This window comes from Typha latifolia, chromosome 5 (assembly GCF_019914945.1).
Source record: "Typha latifolia isolate L0001 chromosome 5, TyphaL0001v2, whole genome shotgun sequence".
NCBI classification, from domain to species: Eukaryota; Viridiplantae; Streptophyta; class Magnoliopsida; order Poales; family Typhaceae; genus Typha; species Typha latifolia.
In genome coordinates, this window is record NC_133090.1 from 11,590,935 (window position 1) to 11,615,671 (window position 24,737).

The 24,737-nt window shown below is 36.2% G+C and overlaps 4 protein-coding genes across 5 annotated transcripts; 3 read left to right on the forward strand and 1 right to left on the reverse strand.

Moving 5' to 3' along the window:
• Positions 1 to 390: 390 nt before the first annotated feature.
• LOC140789004 (protein S-acyltransferase 18) lies at positions 391 to 3,365 on the reverse strand. The gene is made up of 9 exons (XM_073138576.1): positions 3,174 to 3,365; positions 2,944 to 3,057; positions 2,530 to 2,856; positions 2,381 to 2,449; positions 2,224 to 2,295; positions 2,007 to 2,135; positions 1,834 to 1,914; positions 1,187 to 1,354; positions 391 to 1,087 (listed from the first exon to the last, which is right to left on the reverse strand). The coding sequence occupies exons 1-9, from the start codon at positions 3,213 to 3,215 to the stop codon at positions 590 to 592; spliced, it is 1,500 nt and encodes a 499-aa protein (XP_072994677.1). The 5' UTR covers positions 3,216 to 3,365; the 3' UTR covers positions 391 to 589.
• Positions 3,366 to 5,494: 2,129 nt separating this feature from the next.
• LOC140789149 (probable transcription factor At1g44810) lies at positions 5,495 to 6,139 on the forward strand. Its single transcript, XM_073138755.1, has one exon. The coding sequence runs from the start codon at positions 5,495 to 5,497 to the stop codon at positions 6,137 to 6,139; it is 645 nt and encodes a 214-aa protein (XP_072994856.1).
• Positions 6,140 to 10,273: 4,134 nt separating this feature from the next.
• Positions 10,274 to 15,161, forward strand: LOC140788187 (transcription factor HY5-like). Of its 2 annotated transcripts, none has more exons than XM_073137348.1 (5): positions 10,274 to 10,506; positions 10,613 to 10,784; positions 11,490 to 11,646; positions 11,728 to 11,807; positions 14,929 to 15,161. In XM_073137348.1, the coding sequence occupies exons 1-4, from the start codon at positions 10,416 to 10,418 to the stop codon at positions 11,797 to 11,799; spliced, it is 492 nt and encodes a 163-aa protein (XP_072993449.1). In that variant the 5' UTR covers positions 10,274 to 10,415; the 3' UTR covers positions 11,800 to 11,807; positions 14,929 to 15,161. The 2 variants fall into 2 exon arrangements, with proteins under 2 accessions (XP_072993449.1, XP_072993448.1); XM_073137347.1 differs by having other exon boundaries at positions 10,275 to 10,506; positions 11,728 to 11,844.
• A 7,332-nt stretch (positions 15,162 to 22,493) lies between these two features.
• Positions 22,494 to 24,584, forward strand: LOC140789947 (transcription factor MYB61-like). The gene is made up of 3 exons (XM_073139873.1): positions 22,494 to 23,188; positions 23,318 to 23,447; positions 23,540 to 24,584. The coding sequence occupies exons 1-3, from the start codon at positions 23,056 to 23,058 to the stop codon at positions 24,327 to 24,329; spliced, it is 1,053 nt and encodes a 350-aa protein (XP_072995974.1). The 5' UTR covers positions 22,494 to 23,055; the 3' UTR covers positions 24,330 to 24,584.
• Positions 24,585 to 24,737: the final 153 nt, after the last annotated feature.

The following is a 24,737-nucleotide window of genomic DNA, read 5'->3' on the forward strand; positions in this document are numbered from 1 at the left end:
GGATCTTCTGCTATCCTCCATTATCACAAAATAAGTGTATAAGTGGAGTCTTCAGAAGCAATGCTTCATCCATAGAGAAGTGGGGAAAAGTAATTAAAAATTATATATTACAGAGAGAGAGAGAGAGAGAGAGAGAGAGAGAGAGAGAACTTTTTAAGTAGACAAGATCTGTTATTAATTCATTAGGGAAACTTTCTAAGAATAAAATAAGCAACATCATCAGAAGGTTCATATGGTACTTATATATGATATTATTCTCTTTAACCATGCAGAGCTGCTTTTCTCCACCACCCCTGATCTAATCTAAAGCAATTTTTTGTATCATCTCTAATACAATAATTCACAAAGAAGTGTCCTTAACATTATTCTATAGACTTAACTGACCTTGAATGAATAAAAACCTTCATAAACACTATAGTTTGTATTTCCTTCAGAAACTAACAGTGAACAAAATCCCCCTTAAAAGGAATACCTAAAGGCCAACAATTCTCAGAGGCTGAGAAACTGAAAAGGTAAAAACTCTTACATGCAAGAAAGGAACCAACAAGAGAGTACATGAGAAAGAATAGGTAGATTTGTATTCAAATGCTTATGTTGGAGAAGCCTCATCCTCACCACCCTTGGTCAAAATAGAGCACAGCACCTGCTTAGAGATGTGATTCTCAAGTTCCCTTGAAACTTCTGTCAGTTTCAGATCAAAGCTACTCCTGTACTTCTGAGGTTTGGGAGATGGAGACCCTGAAAACCTCCTCCTTGGGCTCGAGAACCGCCCGCTTGGCGAATTGGGAAACCAAGCCTTTGTGACCACCGGCGTGATCTCGCTTAGCACTGTCATCTGCTTTCTTCCTGGTACTATCAGGGGTCCTTGTTTGACCTCCACTGGCAGTGGCTTCATTGGTGATATGGAAGGTCCGTATGCTAGTCTTGGAGGTAGCTTCTGTCTAATTCTCTCCCTTGCTCTCTCTGCAGCAATCAGTGCCTTCTCTTTACTCATCTTGATCAACTTCCATGGGTTGATCTGGAAATCTGCCTTTTTGTTTGAAGTGTTAGATTCCTTATCAATTCTTATCGATATCCTTTGAGCACTCTGCAATTATTTTTGTTTCGCGTAAACTTTGGTCAGATATACAGACATGGAGGCAGTTTACTACTAAGTATGAAAAGTATTATTCCTAAGAAATCTTACTTGATTCGGTTCATTTTTTCTGCATAAGAATCTGGAGAGAAAGGATGGTCTTTCTGGTGTGTCATCAAAGTCAATGCTTTCATCGGAAGATGAATCTGTGTCATCAAATGGATCCATCGACTGGGCTTCTTCTCTCATTGCTAGGATGTAATCATATGTTCTCATGCCCTGAAATTATTGTTTCATTCGCAACTAAGATTAAGAGAAAATAAAAGCAAATAAAAGGCATAGAAAGTATTTCAGAGTTCAGTTTCATCTCTAATGCAAATTCCACGCCAATTATGATTCAGCAAATAACGCGTAACACATAATATTTTTCTTTACACTTGGGAACAAATTAAGAAAAGATTGTTTTCACATGCAATGATCAAACAAACATATGGCCACTAAAGCTATCAGGAAGTTTCTTGATTTGTCATGGCCATACACTTTCAATATTTACAATGCTTAGCATATTATAACTGACATAATATTCTTTCCATCAATTAAGAGATGTAACAAATATTTGCTTGCAATGGAGCTGCAATAAATTGCCTTCCAGACTTTCAAATATGTAATGGCTTCCAGATTCCAAGCAACTATAAATAGGAAAATGGCCAAAACTTGACTGCGAGAAGTGAACTATAGCAGAAAGCACAAAACCAAACCTTTCTAATGAGGACAACATGGAAGAAGAAAAGCTGTCCCAGAGCTGCTGTGCTGTATCCTGTAAATATTGCCAATAGTATCTGCAGGAAATATATTAGAAAACCAAGAAAATTTTAGAACTAAGACTTGTGAGTTTGAACAAAAGAACAGCTCAAGTATATTTAGTTAGTACTGATATTGCCGCAAGAACTCCTTTGGGAATCTCGATATGGAGTTTCTGTTCCATTTCCTTCTTTATCCCTTTGCTGTCGGCAAAACAGCGAACAAAGATGGCAATTGCCGTTCCTCCTTCGATAATTAGCTGTAGGAAGAGAGAGTGTTATGTACAAATTAGTACTAGATCAAGGTATTCCAGCTGATAAATTAGCAAAGTGCAGGTGAATGCTAACCATCAACAAAATGAAGACCATAAGAAGAATAAAGGTAGTATAGTTCCTTCTTCCAATGCAGTTGTTTAACCACTGTCACAAAGCAGCTCAATAATTTATCACACATATCATAGCAAGATAAATCACACAAACAAGTCCTTGGAGTCTAGTTCTTCACCTTACAATGGTGATCGAATCCATCGACACATCGATTACAACTTCTGCAGTGCTTGCTATGCAATTTAACCTGGAAATATACTTTTGTGAATTTGTATTCCTTTTAAAATTACATACAACAGAATAAAAAAACATTGAAGTAGCACTGACCTCGAAATCACAGAGAGCACAGAATGAGATGTCATCTTCTTTCCGATGAGGCGATACCGCGTCGTCCATCACAACAAGAGGGAATGGCAACAAAGGCTCCATCTGAATGCGATTGTCTCGTGGGTCTAAATAGTTCCTTCTTATGCAACTGTTAAGGATCTTGTTCTCCATTTTCCTGAAAAATCTCACCACTAACTGCCACAGGATAAACTTGTAGTTCAATTTTGGGAGCTTCCCTGATCTTGGCCCTCTTCTTTTCCTGGCATTTGTTCGGTCCGACGGATCGATCGCGGTACACCTTACGTATAGAAGCGCGATCGCAATCGCCTGGAATAGAAATGAGCTGAATAATTCAGTGCCTCGTTCGTTTGCTACATCGCCTTATCGAGTTAACCTTTAATATTTTCATCTTACCGCGAAGGAAAACAATGAGAGTATCGTGTTTTCAACAATTCGGTTCCCGAGGAAGGGGCCGAGGAACACATAGAAGTCAACAACTAGGAAACTGAAGACTCCCATCCCCACAAACTGCAATGGCCAGCGAGAAGTATGTTTTTGTACTCAATTAGAACCCGAACTCAGCTTAAAAGAATTTGTTACAACAAATTCAAATCCAAATGCATAAAGAAGAGTTGTGAAGAGACCTGAAGGGGATGAAGGGGGAGTTGCCATCCATGGCGCCGCATGCTGTTGGGCTGGAACTAAGAACTAGAGCTTCTCTTTCGTGTTGGGTCTCTCTCCCAGATCATCAAAAAGTCCACTTTTTTTTATCCAAAAAACCTCCTCTCACTGAGAAATGGACTCGCTCTCTCTCTCTCTCTCTCTCTCTCTCTCTCTCTCTCGCTCTCAAACACAACGGTCGGATATTTGAAATTTGAAACTGGAACTTCGAGTCCCATCACCGCCCAGTAAGTTTTCTCATCTCTTGGAGAGAGTCCAAACTCGAGTCTACCCAAAAAAAAGAAGAGAGTTTTTGACCAAATTAGCCCTGCTCTAAAGGTTTTTACTACTATATCTCAAACTTATTACGTCTAATTCACCGTAGCTCTAATAAAAACGCTGAACTGATCAGTATTTTTTTCCTAAGCAAAACCGCTGATCAGTTAAACATTTTATCTCGATCCTAGAACATTGATCAGTTAAGCGTTTTATATATGCATATTTTTTTATTTAGCATTTTCAACGAATTGAGAGAAAATTTGTCTTTATCTAAAGACGCTGAATTGATCGGCATTTTTACTTAGGAAAAAAAATACTAATCAATTAAGCATTTTTTTAGAGACATAGTGAATTAGACTATATTTAGTAATAAGTTTAAGAGGCAGCCCATTTCGATTAAGAAAATAAAAAATAGGTCAGTTCGGTGGAAAACTCAGCCAAAAGACAAACGTAAACATGACCTACTCAATTATTAGTAAGGGAACTTTCAAATAACACCTTATATTTTTCATTATTTTTGTAACCAGACGGTCTTTTTATTTTTATAATTTTTATATGACACATTACCATTACTCTGACCAACAGATGAAAATGTCTGGTCTTATTTGAAAATTCCCTGTTACTAGATGTGAATATTGGTAGAGATTAGGATTAGGACCACTAAGCTAGAATAAGTATCTTACTTATCTTATAATATCACAATAGATATTCTATAAACAACATCATGGATAATTACACATAGACGGGTCTTATTTATTTTTTGTGACACATTATTATCCTCCTCTGCGAAAAAAACTTATCAAATTCTTCTTCCATTAATTAATTAATTAAATTTTTATTAAAAATATATTAAATTGGGCCAAATAATTCGTTACCGAATCCGTCCCAAATCCGATTAATTTGAAGTTGATCTCAAATTTCTGATTTGTTTAATAAACGAGTTGCATTCAAAGTTAGAGTAAATTTGAATTGAAGCTCCACTCAATATTTATATTCTTTTTTGATAAATAATTAAATTATATAAACAAAATATTCCTAAGTTAGAGGGTAAAATGACCATTTGGCATTTCTTTTGTTTATGTCATTAGCGAGCAGGAGCAAAGATTAGAAATAGTTAAGAAAATGTCATAAAAAAAAGGAAATAAAAGAGATCTATATGAAATATGGATTAGTTCATGGGGTTTGGTAGAAAGCCATTGACTTGGAAATTTTTATATTAATAATATTTTTAGGTAGAATTAGAAAGCCCATGGGCTGACTTGGAATCTCATTTACTATGCAAGTTTTTGGCTATCCACTAACCAAAAAGGATCTAAATCTATGGTATGAAAACAATGTATTGGGTCGTATACTATGAACTAATAAATGGATAAACCTAAACCACCGGCTATAAGTTAGGTACTAATTTTGGAGTATATCTACTTCATTATTAGATCACACCAAACAAATCGTCAGCAAGTTGACCAATATACTTCTGACCATTTCTAGTTGTGAATTCACATTGTATTAGTATTAGAGAAGAAACTTCTCGAGCTCAAAAATACCTTAATTTTGTTATTATTTAATATTATTTAATTAGTATTGGAGTCGAACCTATGACCTCCGATACGTACTACTAATTAAAATAATTAATTGCTAATTTATGGAGTTAAAAATATAAAAATCATAGTTTTGAATAGACCCAGCGGTACTTGGACCAGGGCAGAATTTTCCAAGTCATATATAACATTTATTCAACCAAGCATGACATATAAATACAGAGTCGGCTGTAATGGGCCCCCACCAGTCTGGCCCGTTTGGGGCCCGCATGGACGAACCCAACCAAAACCCAGCCAAATCCACCATCCCATAATTTAATCAGATAATACTTGTATCACGCTCGTCCATTAGCCATCGGACGGCTACAGTAATATGTCGGACCGGGTCCTAACCTAATCCCTGATTCCCCGTTTTTAATTCCTAAATTCGAACCCTAACCCTAAGCCTAACCAAACCCAAACCCATCTCCCCTCCACCGATCTCGGCGATGGCTTCCGCCGCCGACGACCTCGACGACTCCGAGGAGGACCCCGCCGCTGCCGCGGGGTCTGGACCCAGCGATCGCCGGAAGAGGCGGCGGATCGCGAATTACGAGGCGGAACCACGGGCGCAGGGGTACCAGAAGCTGTGGACGGAGGCCGACGAGATCGCGATCCTGGAAGGGTTCTTGGAGTTCGTGACGGAGCGGGGTACGACGCACGCTAATTACCAGCACGACACGGGCCCGTTCTACGACCGGATCAAAGGCCGGCTGCAGATCGAGTTCAACAAGAACCAGCTCGTCGAGAAGCTTCGCCGCCTCAAGAAGAAGTACCGCAACACCGTCGCGCGGATGGAAAGGAAGGATTTTTCCTTCCGGAGCCCGCACGAGAAGGCTACGTTCGAGATCGCGAGGAACATTTGGAGCCCTAATTTTAAACCCAGGAACAAGAACTCTAACGACCAGGAGACGAATATAACATCTGCTTCCAACCTTGAGGTGGAAGTAAAGGAGGATTCGGGCAAGGCTATGGAGGAGAAGTGGAGGAAGCAGCGGATTCTTGAGCTGGAGGTGTTCCTGAAGCGGGTCGATCTCGTCCATGAGGTCGTCGCGGCGAAGCTGGAGGAGCTCACATCGAAGGAAAGCGGGTAGAAAAGTTTGAACTTGGTGATGTATCTATCCTTTTCTTTATCTTTTTAAAGAAAAAAAAAATCTTTTTTATTTATTTAGTACAGTTCTTTTCATAGTTTAGGAGTGTGGAGAAGATTTGAAATAACACCCCTTCTTTTCTTATAAGTAGAGAAATGGATCTTTCCCTCTTTGTTGTTTGATTGGTCTTTCATCTCAATTGTGAAGGGGGAAGAGATCATGTACCTCATCTGTATTTATGTGCATTAGATGATTAAAGTATGTCATTTAATTGGAGACCAGTACTAGCTATGGCCAGTCTTTTGTTGAGCATAAGTACTAATTTGTAATTGTTCTTGGAATTGTTTCAAAATTTGCTCTTGGTAATTTGTCAAGGGGGAAATAAATACTGCAAAATTGTCTGTTGGATGTGTATTTTGTGAAATCTGGAAGGATTACTAATTGCACTGAAATGGAAAGGTAGAGTCTGGGTAAAATGTCATGAAAATTACTGGCCTTAGTGTTTAATCTGATAAGAATGATTGCAGATGTATGTCTCTGGAACATTGGGGGAAAAAAAGTGTGCTCTTCTGTTGTTTGAATACAGATTGGCGAAAGGAACTATATAATTAGAAAGGTTGGTGGGTCATAAGTTGATGTCTCTGTAACAGAAAGTTCATCTGAGATTATAATAGTTTCTCCAACCAAAGTCTCACCTTCCTTTTTTTTCCTTTTTTTTAAAAAAAAAAAACTAGCTTATGCTTCTACAGTAAATAGTAGGCACCTCAATTTGGGTGAACAAGAAAACATTTTAGATCATACATTTACTTTGTTTGAGTGTAGGATGCTGAGGTTGAATATGAACATTTTGATTGAGAAATCTCAGCTTCAAGTTTGTACAGTTGATTTGGTTGTATCTGTGTAGATGTTACCAATTGCTACCAAGTTTACTGGTTTAAACCTGCCACAATGTTCCACTCGGGCATCTATTTGTACAAGATCAGTAGTACTTATCATGACAAAAACAAGGGGCATCTCCATTTCCATCAGTACATGAGGATTCAAGGCCAATGATAAATCAGTTTGTGTCAAATTTTATATCTAATATCCCCTTTATTTAGTGTATCTCTTATATATGTGCTAGCATGCTAAAAGTTTATTACTACTTGATAATAGCATGCCAGAAGTTTATTACTACTGAATAATTTAGAAAATAGCATGTCAAAAGTTTCAATATAATTGATAATGTCCAGTTACAACTTGGAACATGCTTTTAACATTCATGTATGGAGGATTCATTCCTCTTGGAAACAGGATGAAGCTTCCATGCCACTTTCCTCTCCTTTGCCTATGTACTACAAGACATGCAACCTAATTGAGCCACAGGGATTCTTCATGACAATCACATGCCAAATTTATAGCAACCACCACATTTATCATGGCCATGGGGCAATGGTATATTATCAATTCCAAGGGTCCATAACACCAATTGACCACTAGATACTCTATACTCATTATTTTCTCATTTCCCCCCTTTTTTTTAATACCAATAATGGTGTCCTCCTTGTTAGAAAAACAAGTGGGTCATGATGTTTCCCTGCATGAGAGTGGGGGCACATGAGGACTTGAGACCATATGCAATGACAAAATCCAAGGGCACCAGTGTTTCCTCAGTATTGGCTCCCTCAAATTTCTCAAAACCTTTCCACTTTTAAAGATTAGAAAAGAAAAAAGCATTTTAAAAGTTAAAAATCCTGTGGCCTGGCAAAAACCACTGTTCTCCATTGTTTTCTCTCAGAACAATGAAAAGGGCACAGTGTGAGCTAAAACATTGTTCTCAGAAGAGCCTTTGTGGGTAAGAGCCACATGAGAGTTTGAGCCTTCTGGGTGCAATGCATTAGGAAGAGGCTTTGACCAGTCCATTATGACTGCCAAAAATATTATTATTTTATTATTGTTTCAAAATTACTTGTTAAGACTTAAAGTGTTGTATAATTGTTGTTATGGTCAATACCAAATCGAAGTAATATAGCTTAAAAGAGAGTCGTTTCAGATAAAGTATTTTATTATTTTAATGAAGAAGTTGTCCTAAATTGAAAGAGTTGGTGATGGAGTGAGCGATTTCATAAACTGCTTTCCTAACAATTCACTTGAAAGGAACAACATCATGATAGCTTATTTGGCAAAAATTATAGTACAGTGTTTGATTACTGTATAAGCCTTTAAACATGAATTAAAATATTTAAGATTGTGGGTAATCCTCTTCCATCGAAAGTATCATGTGTTTTATAAGTAGGTAGGTATATTCATTATCTAAAATTCATTCACAGATTCTGGTGAAACATAAATGACATGAGTCCAATCATATAGTTTAGATGCCACCCCAAGTTTCATGAAGACATATTTAATGAACCTTTTGAGAGAACAAATGTAGATCAACCGACTACAACTAGTACATCTTCATCAAGTCAAATGGTGTCAAAGAACCCCATATTTGTGAAGGCTCCAATTATCAAGAAGATTAATGAAAGACACAGCCACCTTCCTTTCTTTTTAACTCTTAGCTTTGGGAGTACCACATAGTAAAAACAAATACTTTTGGCACACACATATGTCCTACTTGGATGTCTGAAACCATAGCAAAAATATACTTTGGAAATAATGTGAAGCATGTGCAAAGGCAGGGTTGGCTTGATGGGGCCTCATCTCCCGGATCTTGCCTCCTTTTATCTCACCAACCACTCTTCTCCAACTTCCCTTCTATTACTTCTCTCCTACATCCATCCTATATATATATATGTGTGTGTGTGTGTGTACACAAAAACTAGTACAACATTGCATTCACTTCCCACTTTTGCCTATACACTAGAAGCTTAAATAGCTCATATGGGGTCCTGGGTCCGTACCATTACATCTCCTTTCAAGAAGGCCTGCAACCTTCTCAATCCACCGAGAGACAAGAAGTGCCAAAGTACAGGTCAGTTTAGAGTTATAGTTTTTGACATGAAGTTTGTGGGTCATGTTGTATTGTATAAATGGTGATTGCTGAACAATTTCTTTCTGTTTCAGGGAATGATCACCATGGTGTGATCCTCCGCGGCGAGGTCATGGCCTGCGAGTATGAGGATGTCCGTGTCATGTGGTCGATCCTCGACAAGTCCAAGCAAGGAGAAAGAAATCGAATATAGATATGTTTAAGTCTTATGAGAATTGATCCTCTCCTATTGATACTGGAGAGAAGATCTTGAGAAGTAGTTGTTTTTTGAAGTATTGCTTGAAGGGAATCCCCATGGATGTCCATGGTGAGATTTAGAATGATCCAAATGGTGTTCATTTTTGGAACATGTGAATGTGTAAATTATAGATATGCATATAGGGAAGAAAGCTCCTGCTCCCAAGTTTAATTAGTTGCAGGTTGAGCTCATTAAATGTTCCTATCTTCTAATGCTTCAATGAAAGTTATCCCCTTTTGTTCTCTGGATAAGTTCAAGGTGTAATTGCTCTATGAAATGTGTAAGAGTAAAGCTATTGTTTATTTGTTTTGGATGGGCAATGTGCATTAATAAGTGTGGGATGTGATAATCTTCTATATATATATATATATATATATATATATATATATATATATATATTGAAAAGCTCTTTAGAAGAGATGTCCTCATGTGTGTGGATGTAAACTTCTGGATCCGCATCCACCATCCTTCGCCCTATCCATTTTGTTTTTCTCCATTAGATTTGGACGAGTCTGTGTTTTTAATCTTCTAAAACTCTCGCCGTTTATTGTTGCCCGGAAAGAGGGTTGCTTCTAAGGCTGTCACTTATTCTTTTTACTCTCTTGTATTTGAATACTTTGTATTCTTATCGTCTGATTTATTTTTGAGCCAAGTGTCGTAGTGTTATATCCCTTATCTTTTTGTGTCTATAGATTTTTTTCTAAGTTAGATGTGGGGGGTATGGATGAATTTAATTTCTCAAATATAAAAAGATAATATAGTAGGAAATATAATAGACCTTCATTGATTTAATTGTACTTCTAAACTATGTGGATATACAAATATGCACATTGGGGTTAGATAGCATTTTGGATGCGGGCGTACGAAGATCCGACCCGAATGCTTTCGAACAATACCAAAAGACTCTTCCTTCGCGCCAACGTGGTCTCCTCTTTCACCACTCTTCTCTCTCTCTCAATGGAGAGCGCCACGTTTCTCCGTTCCCCTCCAATCCCCTCTTCTTCCCCATCCCGAAAACCCTAACCCTGATCCTATCCTTCTCCCACTCCACCTCACCCTCGCGTTCGATGTCGCTCGCTTACTCCTCCTCCTCCGCCGCCGCTACCTCTTCTTCTCCGATCAACCTCCGCTCTTCCCTTCCGGAGAATTCCAGGCCCGGTAATTCCCTTGATCCTCTCTCTCTCTCTCTGGGTCATGGCTTGCATTCTTGCATTCCTCGCTCTCCTCTAACTGAAAGTTCCCTCCTCTTTGCTTCGTGGAGTAGAGGACAGCGATGATGACTCGTTCACGGTCCCGGATGTGGAGTCGGGACCCACTCTCACCAGTTCGGGGAAGGCCGGGGCGGAGCACAGAAACAGCGGCAGGTTTGGGGCCGGGTCGTCGAAGAGCCGCCGGGGCCGAAACCCGGCCGACCGTGAGCACAGGAGGCTCAAGAGGTGCTCCTTCCGATTGTCGCTCTCTTTTTTACTACCATCTTTTTTTTGAAATTGAATATCGGGTAAATGTAGTATCTTTCAAGCATAAGTAAGCAATGCAGCAAATTTACGGTAAAATTCTGTGACTTATAAAGATATAGAGAAATAGGGGAGAATCCTTTTCCTTTTCTTGAGTTTTTCTTTTATTTATGCACCTTTTTTTTTTTTAGCTTTGAATGTAATTTTTTTATGTTTTGTTAGCATGTCATTTGGAGAAATTGAAGAGTGAATATACAACGATGGGAGTTGGGAGATTGTTTTCTTTTCTCGTTTTTTGTTGAGAAAACCCAGAAACACTGGCTCAGTTTCATTAGGAAACCCCAAAATTAGATCTATCTGAGTTAGATTCACCGTATATTATACAAGATTACATCAGACCAGAGTATAAGAGTATCAACCACCAAAACAAGACAGATCCAGTGAGGAAATATCACCTCGACTAATACAAATCAGACACACCACTAAAATACAGCTAGTGAGGAAACATCACTCACAATCAATATCACAACTAACAAAAGAAAAGTATCATCTCTTATTCATCAGCATCTATATTATCTTTCTTTTGGCTATAAACCTAGAGCTTTGACTTCTTCTGAGCCTGCTACCCTTTTCGGCCTGTCCAACATATATATTTGTTGAATTTATTTTTGTTTAAAATAAATGCAGGTTGCTCAGAAATAGGGTTTCGGCTCAACAAGCAAGGGAAAGAAAGAAGGTTTATGTGAATGACATAGAATTCAGAGCCAAGGAGCTGCAGGATCAGAATTTGAAGTTAGAAGAGAAAATCTCAACGTTGATCAATGAGAATAGTATGCTTCGGAAGGTACATATGCCTGATGTTTCTTAAACATGTCCCTTCTAGCTTCAGTTTAACTCCTAATAGTATTTTGTTCTTCCATCGCAGGTCCTAATGAACACCAGGCCTAAAGTCAATGAAAGAATTGAGCCACAAAATGATCTTCCTGGAAAAAGCTAGCAAATAGAGTATTCCATGTTTAAACTTCTCGGGTCTTAATTAACGGTTAATATCCTTGCTTTATCTTTATCGTTTGTTGACCTTCTCGTCCTTAGGACTTTGTTCTAGGATGACTTATTTTTGCTTTCTACTGAAATAGGGCATTTGATGCCTTCCATTAAAAAAAGAAAGATCTGCACCCTTCTTGATATTCATAGCTTTACTTCATCTGAAACAATTTAAACTTTGGGCCTAACATAAAGAAATAATTGGTTTACATCCTTAACTATAGTTTGTTAGATAGTCAGACAAAGGGCACTAGCTCCATAAGTACCAGAATTGGAGTAGATCTCCTCACAAATTTGACACTTCTAGGTTTGAAATTGACCTTCAGAATACAATGAGCATTGGCAATTTCTTAATCAAAGGTTGTTAAAATTTAGACGACTGGGCCTCCAATTCTTCATTTCATTAGATTGTGAGTTGTTATGAAACATCAAAGCTCATTACTATTCAGTGCTTCAATTTGGAATTGTCTAATGGTATGGCCATTAATATGGTTGGTACGTTGTGATTCTTTTTTCTCAAATTAATGTCTCATAAATTTTTGAAAGAAATCATTTGTTTTTAAGGTACATTTTCCTTAAAGAGCAAAATGTTTTATTTACCTGGTTTTTATGAATCTACTATCAGATCCTCTCACCATTCAACCTTTTTCCACTGAATTTGGGGTCAGTGTAGAGTACAATCAAAGTCGTGTAGATTAAGTTTCATTACTATCTGGCAAGAGAGGAACTTGCTTTCAGGCTTTGGTGGCCATATAAATCCTGAAATATGTATGCCGTTAGTCACATTTGAAACACATGCCTAAATTTCCTTATATGAGAAAAGTAATTTCAAAGGTAGAAGATGTCCGGCCTGTTTCTCCCTCGTCCTTTCTTCCGCGCTTAAGGGTCAATAGAGTAGTAATAATTTTTTGGATGGCAACCTATTTTTTCAAGAAATTTTGCAACAAAGTGTAACAAATCTGAAATAATATGGAAGAGTGATAGAGATCTTTGATTTCTTTGTGGAAATTGGTACAAAACTATAGTGACCTTTTCGTCTTGTAATGAGCCAAAAGATAGAAGATAAAATAAAGTTTGAAAGAAAAAGATAAAATGATAAGTTAGGAATTTTTATAATTCAGGACATCAATTTCTTCTCTTAGATTCTGATGATTGAGGTTTTGCTGGAACATGTGTTGAACTATGAAACATGAAGTGATGGAAAGATGATGCAAGAATGTGCCCACCATTTCTTTCTAGCCACTAACTGAAAACCTGCACGTATTGTGCCTGTAAAAAGATCTAGATGAGTAGAATAGGTCCAGGTGGCCTGGCTGCAATGATCTGCATGTATTGGACCCTGTCCTGGCCTCATCATAGGGCAAACTTTTTGGGTTAGGCATGCCTTGCCTATTTTATGCTTGTAAAGTTTCTATGGTGGAGCCTCACATATTGGCCAACCTGGTTTACTTGAGGCCTAGAAGTTTCAGGCGAAATTGGTCCTGACAATTGAATACTTGAGCATGGGCCCAAATATTTTAGGTTGATTAGCTCGTCTCATCCCAATTCAATGACACTCATACCATTTGGTAGTGGACTACTTGGCAATTTTAAGAATCTCAAGGTGCTTACTCTTCCTTGCAATGTCGTAATCCTTGCTTTGTTGCTAGACTCTTTTTAAGTGCCTATGCTTTTTTTCCCCTTTTTGGATTAAAAAAAAGTACCTATGCTTTAATAACTATGCTCATTCACTCTTTTTCAATGGGCTTTATGTTATTCAGTGAGTAGTTATTAAAGTCAACTATAAGATATATGCTCTTTAATACTTTAGCTGATGCAAAGATTACTTTTGAAATGATTCACACAGTCATTTTCATGTTAGACATTGCTTCACTTTAAGAGAAAACCAGCTAGATCAGTTCTTTGTAGCTTGCGGAGTGCATGAGTATGGGTGTGCAACTGTGCATGTGCATCAACTTTTGACTCCTCAAATTTACATGGTGAACTAAACTTCACTTGCAAAGAGTTAGATTGAGGAGATGGGGTTAGCTTATGAATTGCATCTTTACAATAAGTACATGAAAGATTAGAGATTTTTCACATATTAGATAAGGTAGATCATATCTAATACTATGTATCTCTAATTTTGACTGGGAAGTGTTCAGTATTTTCAGAAGCAGCCTGCCTCTCTCTCTCTCTCTCTCTCTCTCTCTCTCTCTCTCTCTCTCTCTCTCTCTCTAAGCATGAGTTTAAACTGAACTTACTACTGCATGCCCTTCGGGTAGTTACTTCTTCGCTCACATCTTTTCCCCTTAAAACTTGCTGGCATTGCTCTGCTATTTGTGCTTGATGCGTGACATGATGATCCACAGGAAACCTGTAGAGAGGTCTATTGAGACAATTTTTGATTATTAACTTATTATATAAAAAACTTTTGGCTGAAATTATGAGTTAGGCGGCAAATGAAGTACATAAAGTTAAAGAGTCCAGAATAATGAATTTCATAGTAAATAATCAGATCGCCATCTTTTTTCTTCTTGGACAAATCATTTTCTTTTGATATTTGGCACACAACTGACAAGCCTCAGGACACTTGCAGTGTAACTGTGTAAGCTTCCATTAAATTGCCCTTGCTTTTCTCCATCATCTCACATGAGCATGGACAGAAACTTTCGTTGTTTGCATAGATGAGAGCCTGAGAAATCCCTTATAATTTGAATCCGTTAGATAGCGATCAATTTTCTATAGCTTTAGCCTATATACTTGCTAATACATGGTCATTCAATATGCAGAAATTTAAATACATCGCGTTGCTTATTAATGATCCAAGACAGAAATTGATCTGTTGCAAACCGATGTGATTTATGACCATCAATTCAAGGTCAAAGTTGCTGCTTTGCAATCTAGTATTTAGACAAATCTGATACTATTGAAGTTTTGAACTACATTGCTTTACTAGACCATTTTAATCTGAAATGGCTATGATGCAAAGATCTCATTGATCTCTTCTTTTATTCAGTAAATACTCATGTCATTGTAGATAATGTGTTGTTTTTATCATGATTCTGAGACTCAGATTTTTTTTTTCCTTTCATATTGACAGGTGTAAGTGAAATGAAAGGGCATTCGGTCCCCCACCTGCCATAATGCTAGTCAACAAATTATCGTGGTGTCTGTGCTCTGTGATAACGACTTTGTGGTCCTTAATTGGATCCGTTTGATGTCAATCTCACTAGTTTACAATTCAGTAACGCTCAATGTTGGAACATGTTTACAGTTTACCTTAAGTGTAAAGTTGAAAGACGCAAAAATTGGGATTATTCTGCGTCGCTGAAAGCATCCGTCGTTGAAGCTACTCTCTGTGTCTCTCTTGTTTTCTTCTTCCTTGGATTTCTGGTAAAATTTGTACATGAGAGCCTATCAACTTTGCAGGGATTTGGGTGTCTTTGCTTCTTCTGCCATTCTTGTTAGGTCAATCCAGCTAACTTTCCGGTATCAATTGATGCAGGATTCTCATCTGCTATGCAGGATTGATAGAAACGTTCATAAATGGAGACTGTTCAGGCTTGAAATATTCTGCAGTTTGCTTTCAAATTTTGTGGGTCTGGTCTTCTTGTTTGTGTGATCCCTGCTAATTGTTATTTCACCAAATAGGAAAACCTCTGCTTTCGATAATACAAAAAGAATTTCTTTTTCTTTTTACTCAAAAATATAGGAAGAAAAGTAAAGAAGGGATTGTATGAATTCCTCAGGCTAAAATTTGTAAGACTAAAACCCATATACATCCTCTTTTTCGTAATCATCTCCCACCAGAATAATTGTCTTCGAGTTAATTACACTTAGATTAGATTGCCTAAATCATTCATTCATTTTCATAATATATTCCCTCATTTTTTTTTTGTTACACGTTGAATCTCAACATTTGACATCGTCCGAATGCTTCTTTAATTAGTTATAAATTTGGTTCTTTCGTTGAGAAAATATAGCATGACTATAAAATGAACAACTTTAGACATTTTGAGAGTTGTTTAATATATAAGTTGAGAGTGAGATGAGAAGAGGATATGATATACGTGCAGACAACGATAGTTTACAGAAACTGTAACTAAACTTTATTGAATAATATTTTCCTGAAGGTATTTTTCATTTCATATTCGGCTTTGTAACTATAAACTATAAACTACCCAGCAAGATGATGTTCTTTTAACTAGGTGACTTATAGTCCCTATGGATGATATATATATATATATATTCTTTGCTATTTTTATTGCATATTGTATCTTGCATGGCATTTAAGTAGACTTCACTTAGTTTTAGAAATAAATTTTAGAGAATTTTACAAATCATATACTATATTTTACCTATCTTGTGATTCACATTCCGTCTTTGATGTTATAACTTGACCTATCTTTTTTTTGTTATAATTCTCATTTAATATCCTGGGTTAAATTGGACAGTACTAACAAGATAATTTTCTATTCTAATATATAAAATAACTTATAAATATCTAAATTATTCCTACCATTTTCATCCTCTCTTTTTCTTCCATTTTTCTCTCCTCAATAACATCTAATAAATCAGGCGGACACTAATTAATATATTTATTAAAGAGATGTAGAGGAGGGACTAAAACCTCCAACTTCTCCAATGAATCTTGGGTCGAAGCAAGGATAGGAAGAGGAGGAAGAAGAAGAAGAGAAGGGTAGGGTATTTTGGTATTTTAGTAATTCAGTCGATATTAGTTAGTCAAAATAATTTAAAAATATTAAATAATAATTATAAAAAAATGTCAAGTTATAAAATTCTTAACGAGAGAATGTGAATCACAAAATAGTTAAAATAATAAGATGTGATTTATAAAATTATCTAAACTTTAAACTCACTTTACTCGATATAATATTTAGTAAGCAGGCTTAAAATAGTTAAAACCCTTTATAACGATTTAATGGTAGAAACTAAAAAGTGTCGCACAAAAGAGAAGAAGAAGAAGAAGAAGAAGAAGAAGATTAGGCGTAAACGACAAGAAAGCCGAGTGAGTATCATTGTCGCCCTTCTCGAAAGCCGACAGCTTCATGCCGTACGGCGAAGAAGCCGTGCCCTCGAAGGCTCCTCCCCGCCACGTGGCGGAAAGAGACGTGCAGTGCCGTCGTACGGCTTGTCTCCTCTCTAGTAGTCAACGGCGGCGGATCGATCGAGGAGGATCTAGTCAAACTTGGGATGTAAGCATACATACCTACACGTACACGTAGCATTCCGCTGTCTTCGGCTCTCCCATCTCATGACGCCCGATTGACTTTCATAACCAATACGTGTCAAAAAAAAAAAAAAACTATATATTTTAACTCCACCTTAAATATATTTTCAAATTTAAAATACGAAATTATGTATAATCCAGTCAAGTTATTTATATAAAATATTTAAACTCTCTAAAAAAATTTATTCTATATAAACCATCCAAAGACAGCGACTTTAAAATTAAATAAAAAAAAGAGAAAGGCTAGTTTGGTCAAAACCCTATCATTGCTTCTCGAGTCAAAAGAGTTTAAAAATAAAATAAAATAGAAGATAAAAATAAGTATAACAAGTTGCATATGATTGCAAGTTGAGATTGATACCACTAAAATAATGGGTTAAATTGTTGAATAATGTCACAAAAAAAGAAGAAGAAAAAGAAGAAGAAGAGGAGGAATTTTGTAAGCATGCATTGACTAGATGTACTTTGTTATCCTACTTGTGTGTAAGTGGTGCACATTTTATTTAGGTGTGATTTGGAACTTGTGGGGAATTATTAGTACTTTGTTTGGTAAGATAATCTTTTAGTACTGTTGGGAAAAAATAGCCATTTTGTCACAACTTCCATATGATTGCAAGATAAATTTATGGGGAAATGCTTGTCCAACAAAATTCATTGGTTATTTGCGGCTATATATATTAATTATAAATTAGTAAATTTATCATCTGTACTTATATATAGAATCACTTTATCTCTTTACATAGTTTTTTATGTACTAAATTAATCTCTATACTTATAACTAAAGTGAAATTGTTAGATATTTTATCTCACTTAACATAATGCTGCCCAATTATTAAGATACCCTTTCATATTTGTTAGACAAATTAATTGGGGAAAATGATAATTTAAGCATTTTGGTAAGATGAGTTATGTTAATTTGGATAGAAATTCTAAGGTTTTACTTTAGTTACAAGTAATTGGATTGACTCCTTTATATAATTTTATAGTTCCTTCTTAACTAGATAAGAGTATCACGAGTGAAAGAGTTCAATTTCATATTGGGAGAGAATGAAAAGTGTAAAAGTTTAGGGCAAATTATAATTTACCATTTGTGGTTTAGTATTGTACTTTAAACTTAAATACTTAACTCCCTTGCACTCCGACTAAATTGTAACTATTAATTTTTTTTAGAGATAATTCCCTCTTCAATTTTGAACTGCCACTCATTTTTATACTGACACCGTAAACTAATTTCTAATACACAATAATTAACTATAAAAAAATACCTCACCTCACCCTTTCTATTAAGTCTCTGCTAACTATTTTTATCCATATATTACTATGTGATAGTAACATTTTAACAATATGACATATTTACTTCTTATATGCACGAGCAAACTATGTGCAATTTAAGAGAGAATTTTATGTTAACCAAAATAGATGAGCAATTTAGTTATCTTTCTGGTTCAATCTACGACATTAAAGTATTTTTGATAGTTCATAATTTTTTATTGTTGTAAAGGTAAATTATTATTAAAAAAATTATATATGCTATATTAGTATATAACATATACAATTATCTTTTATTTTTCTATTTCTATGTGAGTGATTACTATTTTCTTATAATTTTGTCATTATTTCTAAACTTTTATAATTTTATATATTTTAAAATAATATTTAAAATTTACGTAATTAAGTAATAGTTCCGTTCGATATCAATGACCAATACATATCACTTTTTTTGAGGTCTCTATCCCAATCCAGAGTTTTGGAAATCTTAGTTTATATAGACTCTTGGCTCTCACCTAGTACCTTACTCTTGTTAGTTGAATTATTTACGTCAAACTTCCTTATCTCCCTAATAATTAGTATCAGAGTTATATGACCAGTAAAAGAGAGATCTAATATTTAACTCTAATATTTACGTCAAACAAAGGTCCTATTGCTAAGACAAGGAATGTGGGGCTCCTTAATTTTTCTATGCTATCGGATACCTTATCCATGAACAGAACAAATCCAACCACTCATTTGAACACACTACTAGGGTTTGCATGCATGCATGCATGCATGCATAGCTTCTATCTTTGTGATAAGATCTTGAATTCTACCCCAATTTTTGTTCACAAGTATGTGTCCACATACAGAGAGCATCTAAACTACTCAACCTCAAGGGTACCATTATTGATTGGGATTAGAGAGCAACTAATCCTCTTCCTCTCACATGCACTGTCTACCATTAGCTAGTGGTGGGTCTTGTTAATTAGTGCACAGATCTATTAGTTAAGGACTAGTGATAGTGATTAATTAATTTTCTCCCCTTAATCTCCCACTAACAAATGTACAGCTCTTAATCTCATTGAGATCCTTCATAGGAATGCTGTTAATGGTCCTTAAAACACTTTATTGTTGTTAGTGGTGCATGTGAAGTTTGTACTTTAGGATGGAGGACATAGCCCTAATAAATGGGTGGTGAAAGGAGGGCATCTTATCTTGTGACTATTCCCTATATTTGGACTCATTGTTCCACTAAAATGACAAAAGACCCTACCTTGTGACCCTAAGAAGAAGATCAGGACAATTGGCATTTAAATCTTTTAAGGGGGGCATCAACATTTCCAACTTCACTTTGTCTCCTCCTCTTTCTGTTAGTTCTAACATCATCATCATTCACTAGTCTATATATATATATATATATACACATATTTTATTTACTAATGTTTTAATATAGTAATCAAGTATCCAAATCTTCCATTTGACTTCAAAGATAATAATAATTTTTGGCATTTTTTTTATAGATCCTAGGCGCAAAACCGTCGTGATATATAGATTAAACAACGAGCCCAAACTATATATATATATAGAGAGAGAGAGAGAAAGAGAGAGAGAGAGAGAGAGAGAGAGAGAGAGAGAGAGAGAGAGAGAGAGAGAGAGAGAGAGAGAGAGAGAGAGAGAGAGAGAGAGAGAGAGAGAGAGAGAGAAATTTTCCTAGAATTTAACTAGCTCTTTGATTTTGGTATTATAATCTTTATAAAGTTGAAAAGCTCAAGCTTGTAAGAAGTAAACTCTATTGTAATGTTTCTATTCCAAACCTTCTCCAAAACTTTATTGTATATGAAAGCTTGGCTTGTGCTTAAAAGTTTTCCACATTATAAATGTGCCTCCACTAAGCTAGTGTAAAAGTTACTTTCCCCTTTTAAGTGTGTTTTGTTTCCTTCTCTTTGTTTGGATTTGCTCCTTCTATATGGAATAGAAACACTACAGCAGTAGTAAGATAGAAAATTTTCATCTCTCTCTCTCTCTCTCTCTCTCTCTCTCTCTCTCTCTCTCTCTCTATATATATATATATATATATAGTTAATATATTCCTCTTCATGTCAAACTAGAATTAAATAGAAAGATAGAAAAGAATAGCTAAAGGTTTCAATTAAACAAGAAAAACCAAGATGGATATTTTTGTGCTTTATTATTGCATGTAACTAGATACTTCTTATCTATATCTTCCTAATCCATTGTGTTAAAATATAAAATATAAATATATTGCACTTGATCAAGCTTGCATCATAGCTGCAAATGTCTTAGAATTTTAATCATACTATGCCCATATCTATCATTTAAAATATAACTTTTTTATTCATTTTTTAATAGCTTAAACTTTTATAGCAGTCGATAAATTAACATATTGCACTCGATAGCTCAAGCCATCACTAGGGAAGAATAAAAATCAGACAGTTGATGATCTCTAACATGCTTAATGACTATTTTCCTAAAAACAAATTTGTGTTTAATGCCCATTTATAACACTTGATTATCTAACGACAATGTGAGCATATCATATTATTGTGAAAAATATATGCACCTAATTAATCATGCTAGTCAAGTCTATCCTCCATTTATTGTTTTGAAAATAAAGTAACACTATTTTCCCTTCTAATTGGGTACCCACATTAGATTTAATAAATGCATTTCATGTAATGTGCTATCATATTAATTAATTAGGTCTATAAGAAATCAGTATCTTATATTTTATTTGACTACAACCCATGTCACCAAACAATCTCTGATATAGGTTTAATCTATGACACTAGATATCCAATTCTTCCCTTTTTTGCACATAAAATAGCAATTAACATCTAATTAACAAAATTGGTGTAAATCTGAAATTAGTCATTACTAGTATAACATTAAGGATATTTTTTAAGAAAATTAATTTTGATTTTAACTTTCCTCTTTGTATCTCATTGACACCAATAATTTTTTTTTTAAATAGCAAAATGGCCAAATTATTCTTACCATATTCAAATCAGACCGTTTTTTTTTAACAGGTAATTATTTTTTTTTTTACGTTCTAGTTAGCAATTAACTAACAATTAAAATATAGTTTAGATCTCATTCTATTCTATATTGATGATATATAGGGATAGATATCTTGCAATGAGGACCGTTGATTGTAGTGGGTCGAGGTGTGGTTCATGATGCATGATGTCTTGATTTGGGTATTACATCATGCAGTAGAAATGTGGGCCATGGGAGAGGGGGGATGCCACGTAAGGTGGGTCCAGTCCAGATCCTGTGATGAGTTGGCGCGTGTATTAAGAACCTAACGCAGCCGTCGCCTTTGGGGGCTCCACCACACTGTACGGTTGATGGTGAGTCATGCAAAACGAGTTCGCCCATTGATAAGGATTTGTGGTGGGCCCACCGTTAATGGTGTATGACTCAATCATAGCCCCTCCCCTCCCCCTCCTCTTCGCCTTGGCCCTTGGTGGATTAGGATTAGTGGCCATCATTTCTCTAATGTTCTTCTTTTTTTCCTTTTTTTTTGGGTTGAAAAAGTAATTTAATTTTTTTTAAAAGAAAAAGAAGAGAGTTCCAATTTACTTATAATTATAAAAAAAAAGTTTATTTCCACTCTAGAAAAGTTGATAGAACAAGGAGGCCGTAGAGTTAATTTTAATCTCAACTCTTCGTTAACAATAGAGTAATTTTTTTTATAGTTTGGTGTGGCTTGAAAGAGCAACTTGCTAACAAGCAATAATTAATGGTTCAAAGCCTCCATTATGCAGCTTATTATTTATATTAAGATAAAATTAGCTTTTTATCCTGTACATATCTAGTCTTTTGGTTAGGAATGGAGAAAGAAAAATACTTATAATTTAACCTTTAAAATTATACTAGTTCTGTATCTGACTGCCAAGAAATAATTCCTTGTAGAGCAGAAAGAATGCATGATTAGACTCTTTTGTTTCTTTTCCAACCAATGATGAGACTTTCCAAAGTGATGATAGTTTTTGGGATCAACCCAAAAGAGCAAGAAGGGTTCCTGTTCCCTCTGACACAAAGATTGAAGGAAATTCAATTGGGTGTCTTGACTACTATTTCTGTACTGTTCCTCTGCAATCAGGATAAGAAGGATAGTTAAGTGTTCCGAGTATTGCACTGTTCTGGTGAACTCCTACATAATTTATGGATGTTTCTCCAGAATCTGTGTCTTCCAGTTCATTGAGATCAATCCATTAAACCAACAAGTAAGGGTTCTAAGATATCATCTTCGTCGGCTTGAATCACAGTGGTTGAGACACCTAATTTTCCGAATTATTGGTTAAGAGTTCGATCTTCGGTCGGTGACTAATAATCTTTTAAGAGCCTAATAAGAGCTTCTAAGTTAGATAACTACCCATCAAAGTCCACTCAAAAGGAGGAGAAGAAAAAGTGTCATCTTCCTCACCTTTTATCTTATCCCTCATTAGTTACTACCATAACCTAATTCTCCTCTCCAGTCCTTCTCCATTGTGATACCCTCTCACAATCTCTTTCCTACATTCCCCTCCCCATCCACATAAGAGGCCAACTGACCATTATATTGCCTTGTTAATTCAGCAAAAACTTTCTTCTTCTTCTCTCTCTCTCTCTCTCTCTCTCTCTCTGTGTGTGTGTGTGTGTGTGTGTGTGTGTGTGTGTGTGTGTGTGTGTGCATTGCACTGACTGCCTTCCTGAAGAATGGGGAAGCACTCCTGCTGCTACAAGCAGAAACAAAGGAAGGGACTGTGGTCTCCAGAGGAGGATGAGAAGCTTTTAAAGCACATCACCATGCATGGCCATGGATGCTGGAGCTCTGTTCCTAAATTAGCAGGTAATTATTCTACTCTTCCACTTTATAAAGAACTTGAAGAAGAATCCTTTCACTTCCAACCTGAAAAAGATAGAAAGCAACTCCTTTTCTAAGACTTTCTTTTTTGAAAATAAATAAATAAATCTGTAGGTCTTCAAAGGTGTGGGAAGAGCTGCAGATTGAGATGGATTAACTATCTAAGGCCTGATCTGAAGAGGGGTTCGTTCACAGAGCAGGAGGAGAGCCTCATCATAGAGCTCCACTCTGTGTTGGGAAACAAGTGCTCACCTCCTCCAACTTCAATTATAAATGCATTTTGGATCTCAATTCTTGAGAAAGCCGTTGAATTCTTTTCTTTTTCTTCCCCCTCAGATGGTCCCAGATTGCTGCACAGTTGCCTGGGAGGACAGACAATGAGATCAAGAACCTGTGGAATTCCTGCATCAAGAAGAAGCTGAGGCAGAGAGGCATTGACCCCAACACCCACAAGCCACTCCCTGAGAACAGTGACAGGAACTCGGACTCCGGTGAACAGAAGCTAGTCACGCCTACACCGGCTAGTCTAGGCCACATGGCCCTCGATCAAAGTACATCGTTAATGGCCGGAGTCGAGACACCGCGCTCGAAGAATTCAAGAAGAGAATTATTCCTTGACCAGTTTGTCACCACCCAAAATTCAATAGCCTGCTTTCCTCCTTTGGTTGACAAGAACTCTATGCTGTATGGTGGCAAACCTGAGATCAGTTACAATACAATTCCACTGCAGAGATCCATGATGAACCTTCCTCTAGATAAAACTATGGCTGAGCTTCAGTGTTTGGAGGCTGGTAGCTCTGGTAACAACAGCACATGCAGTGGAAACAATAGTACTACTTCTCTCTATGACAGTGGCATATTCCCATGGTCAGAGTTGGTTCCAAGCAGAGAGGATCAAATTCTTGTGGAAGGGGTAGCAGAGGACCTCAAATGGTCTGAGTACCTTAATGGCATCATTCCAATCTCAACATCTATCCAAAGCCAATCCTTTTATGGAAGTACCAAAGAAGAGAGTGAGTTCTCAATGAGTGGATTGAACACTTGGCACCAGAATGAGCAGATGCATACTTCTGATGCATATGGCAAAGATGTCAAGAGTATTTCTACCTCATTTGAACAAATTTAGCTATTGGATTTGTAGAGCCTCTGATTCACAAAGTAAGGAAAAGAGTATAGCATCAGACCTATTTAACAGATTTTTTTTTTAAATTTGGAAAAGCTTGAGTCATTAAGATTGCTATGTTGATATGTTTTTCCTCATGTGTAAATGCCTCATGTCACAGGAAATTTAGCTTTGTTTTAGAGTCACAATCTGAGCACAATTTCTTCTTCATGGTGAAGAAGGGAATAAAACTTGTTACAGTGTCTTTACTATTTCTCACTTTTCTTCTTTCATTGTTTTGCAATGTTTGTTCCTTCCTAATGGAAGTAACCAAAATCTTTTATTTTAAACTTCTCTGTCATATCTTATTTTGTTATGTTTGACCACTGGTAGCATCACTCTTAGTTTATATTCCTGTCAGAAGCTCTAAGA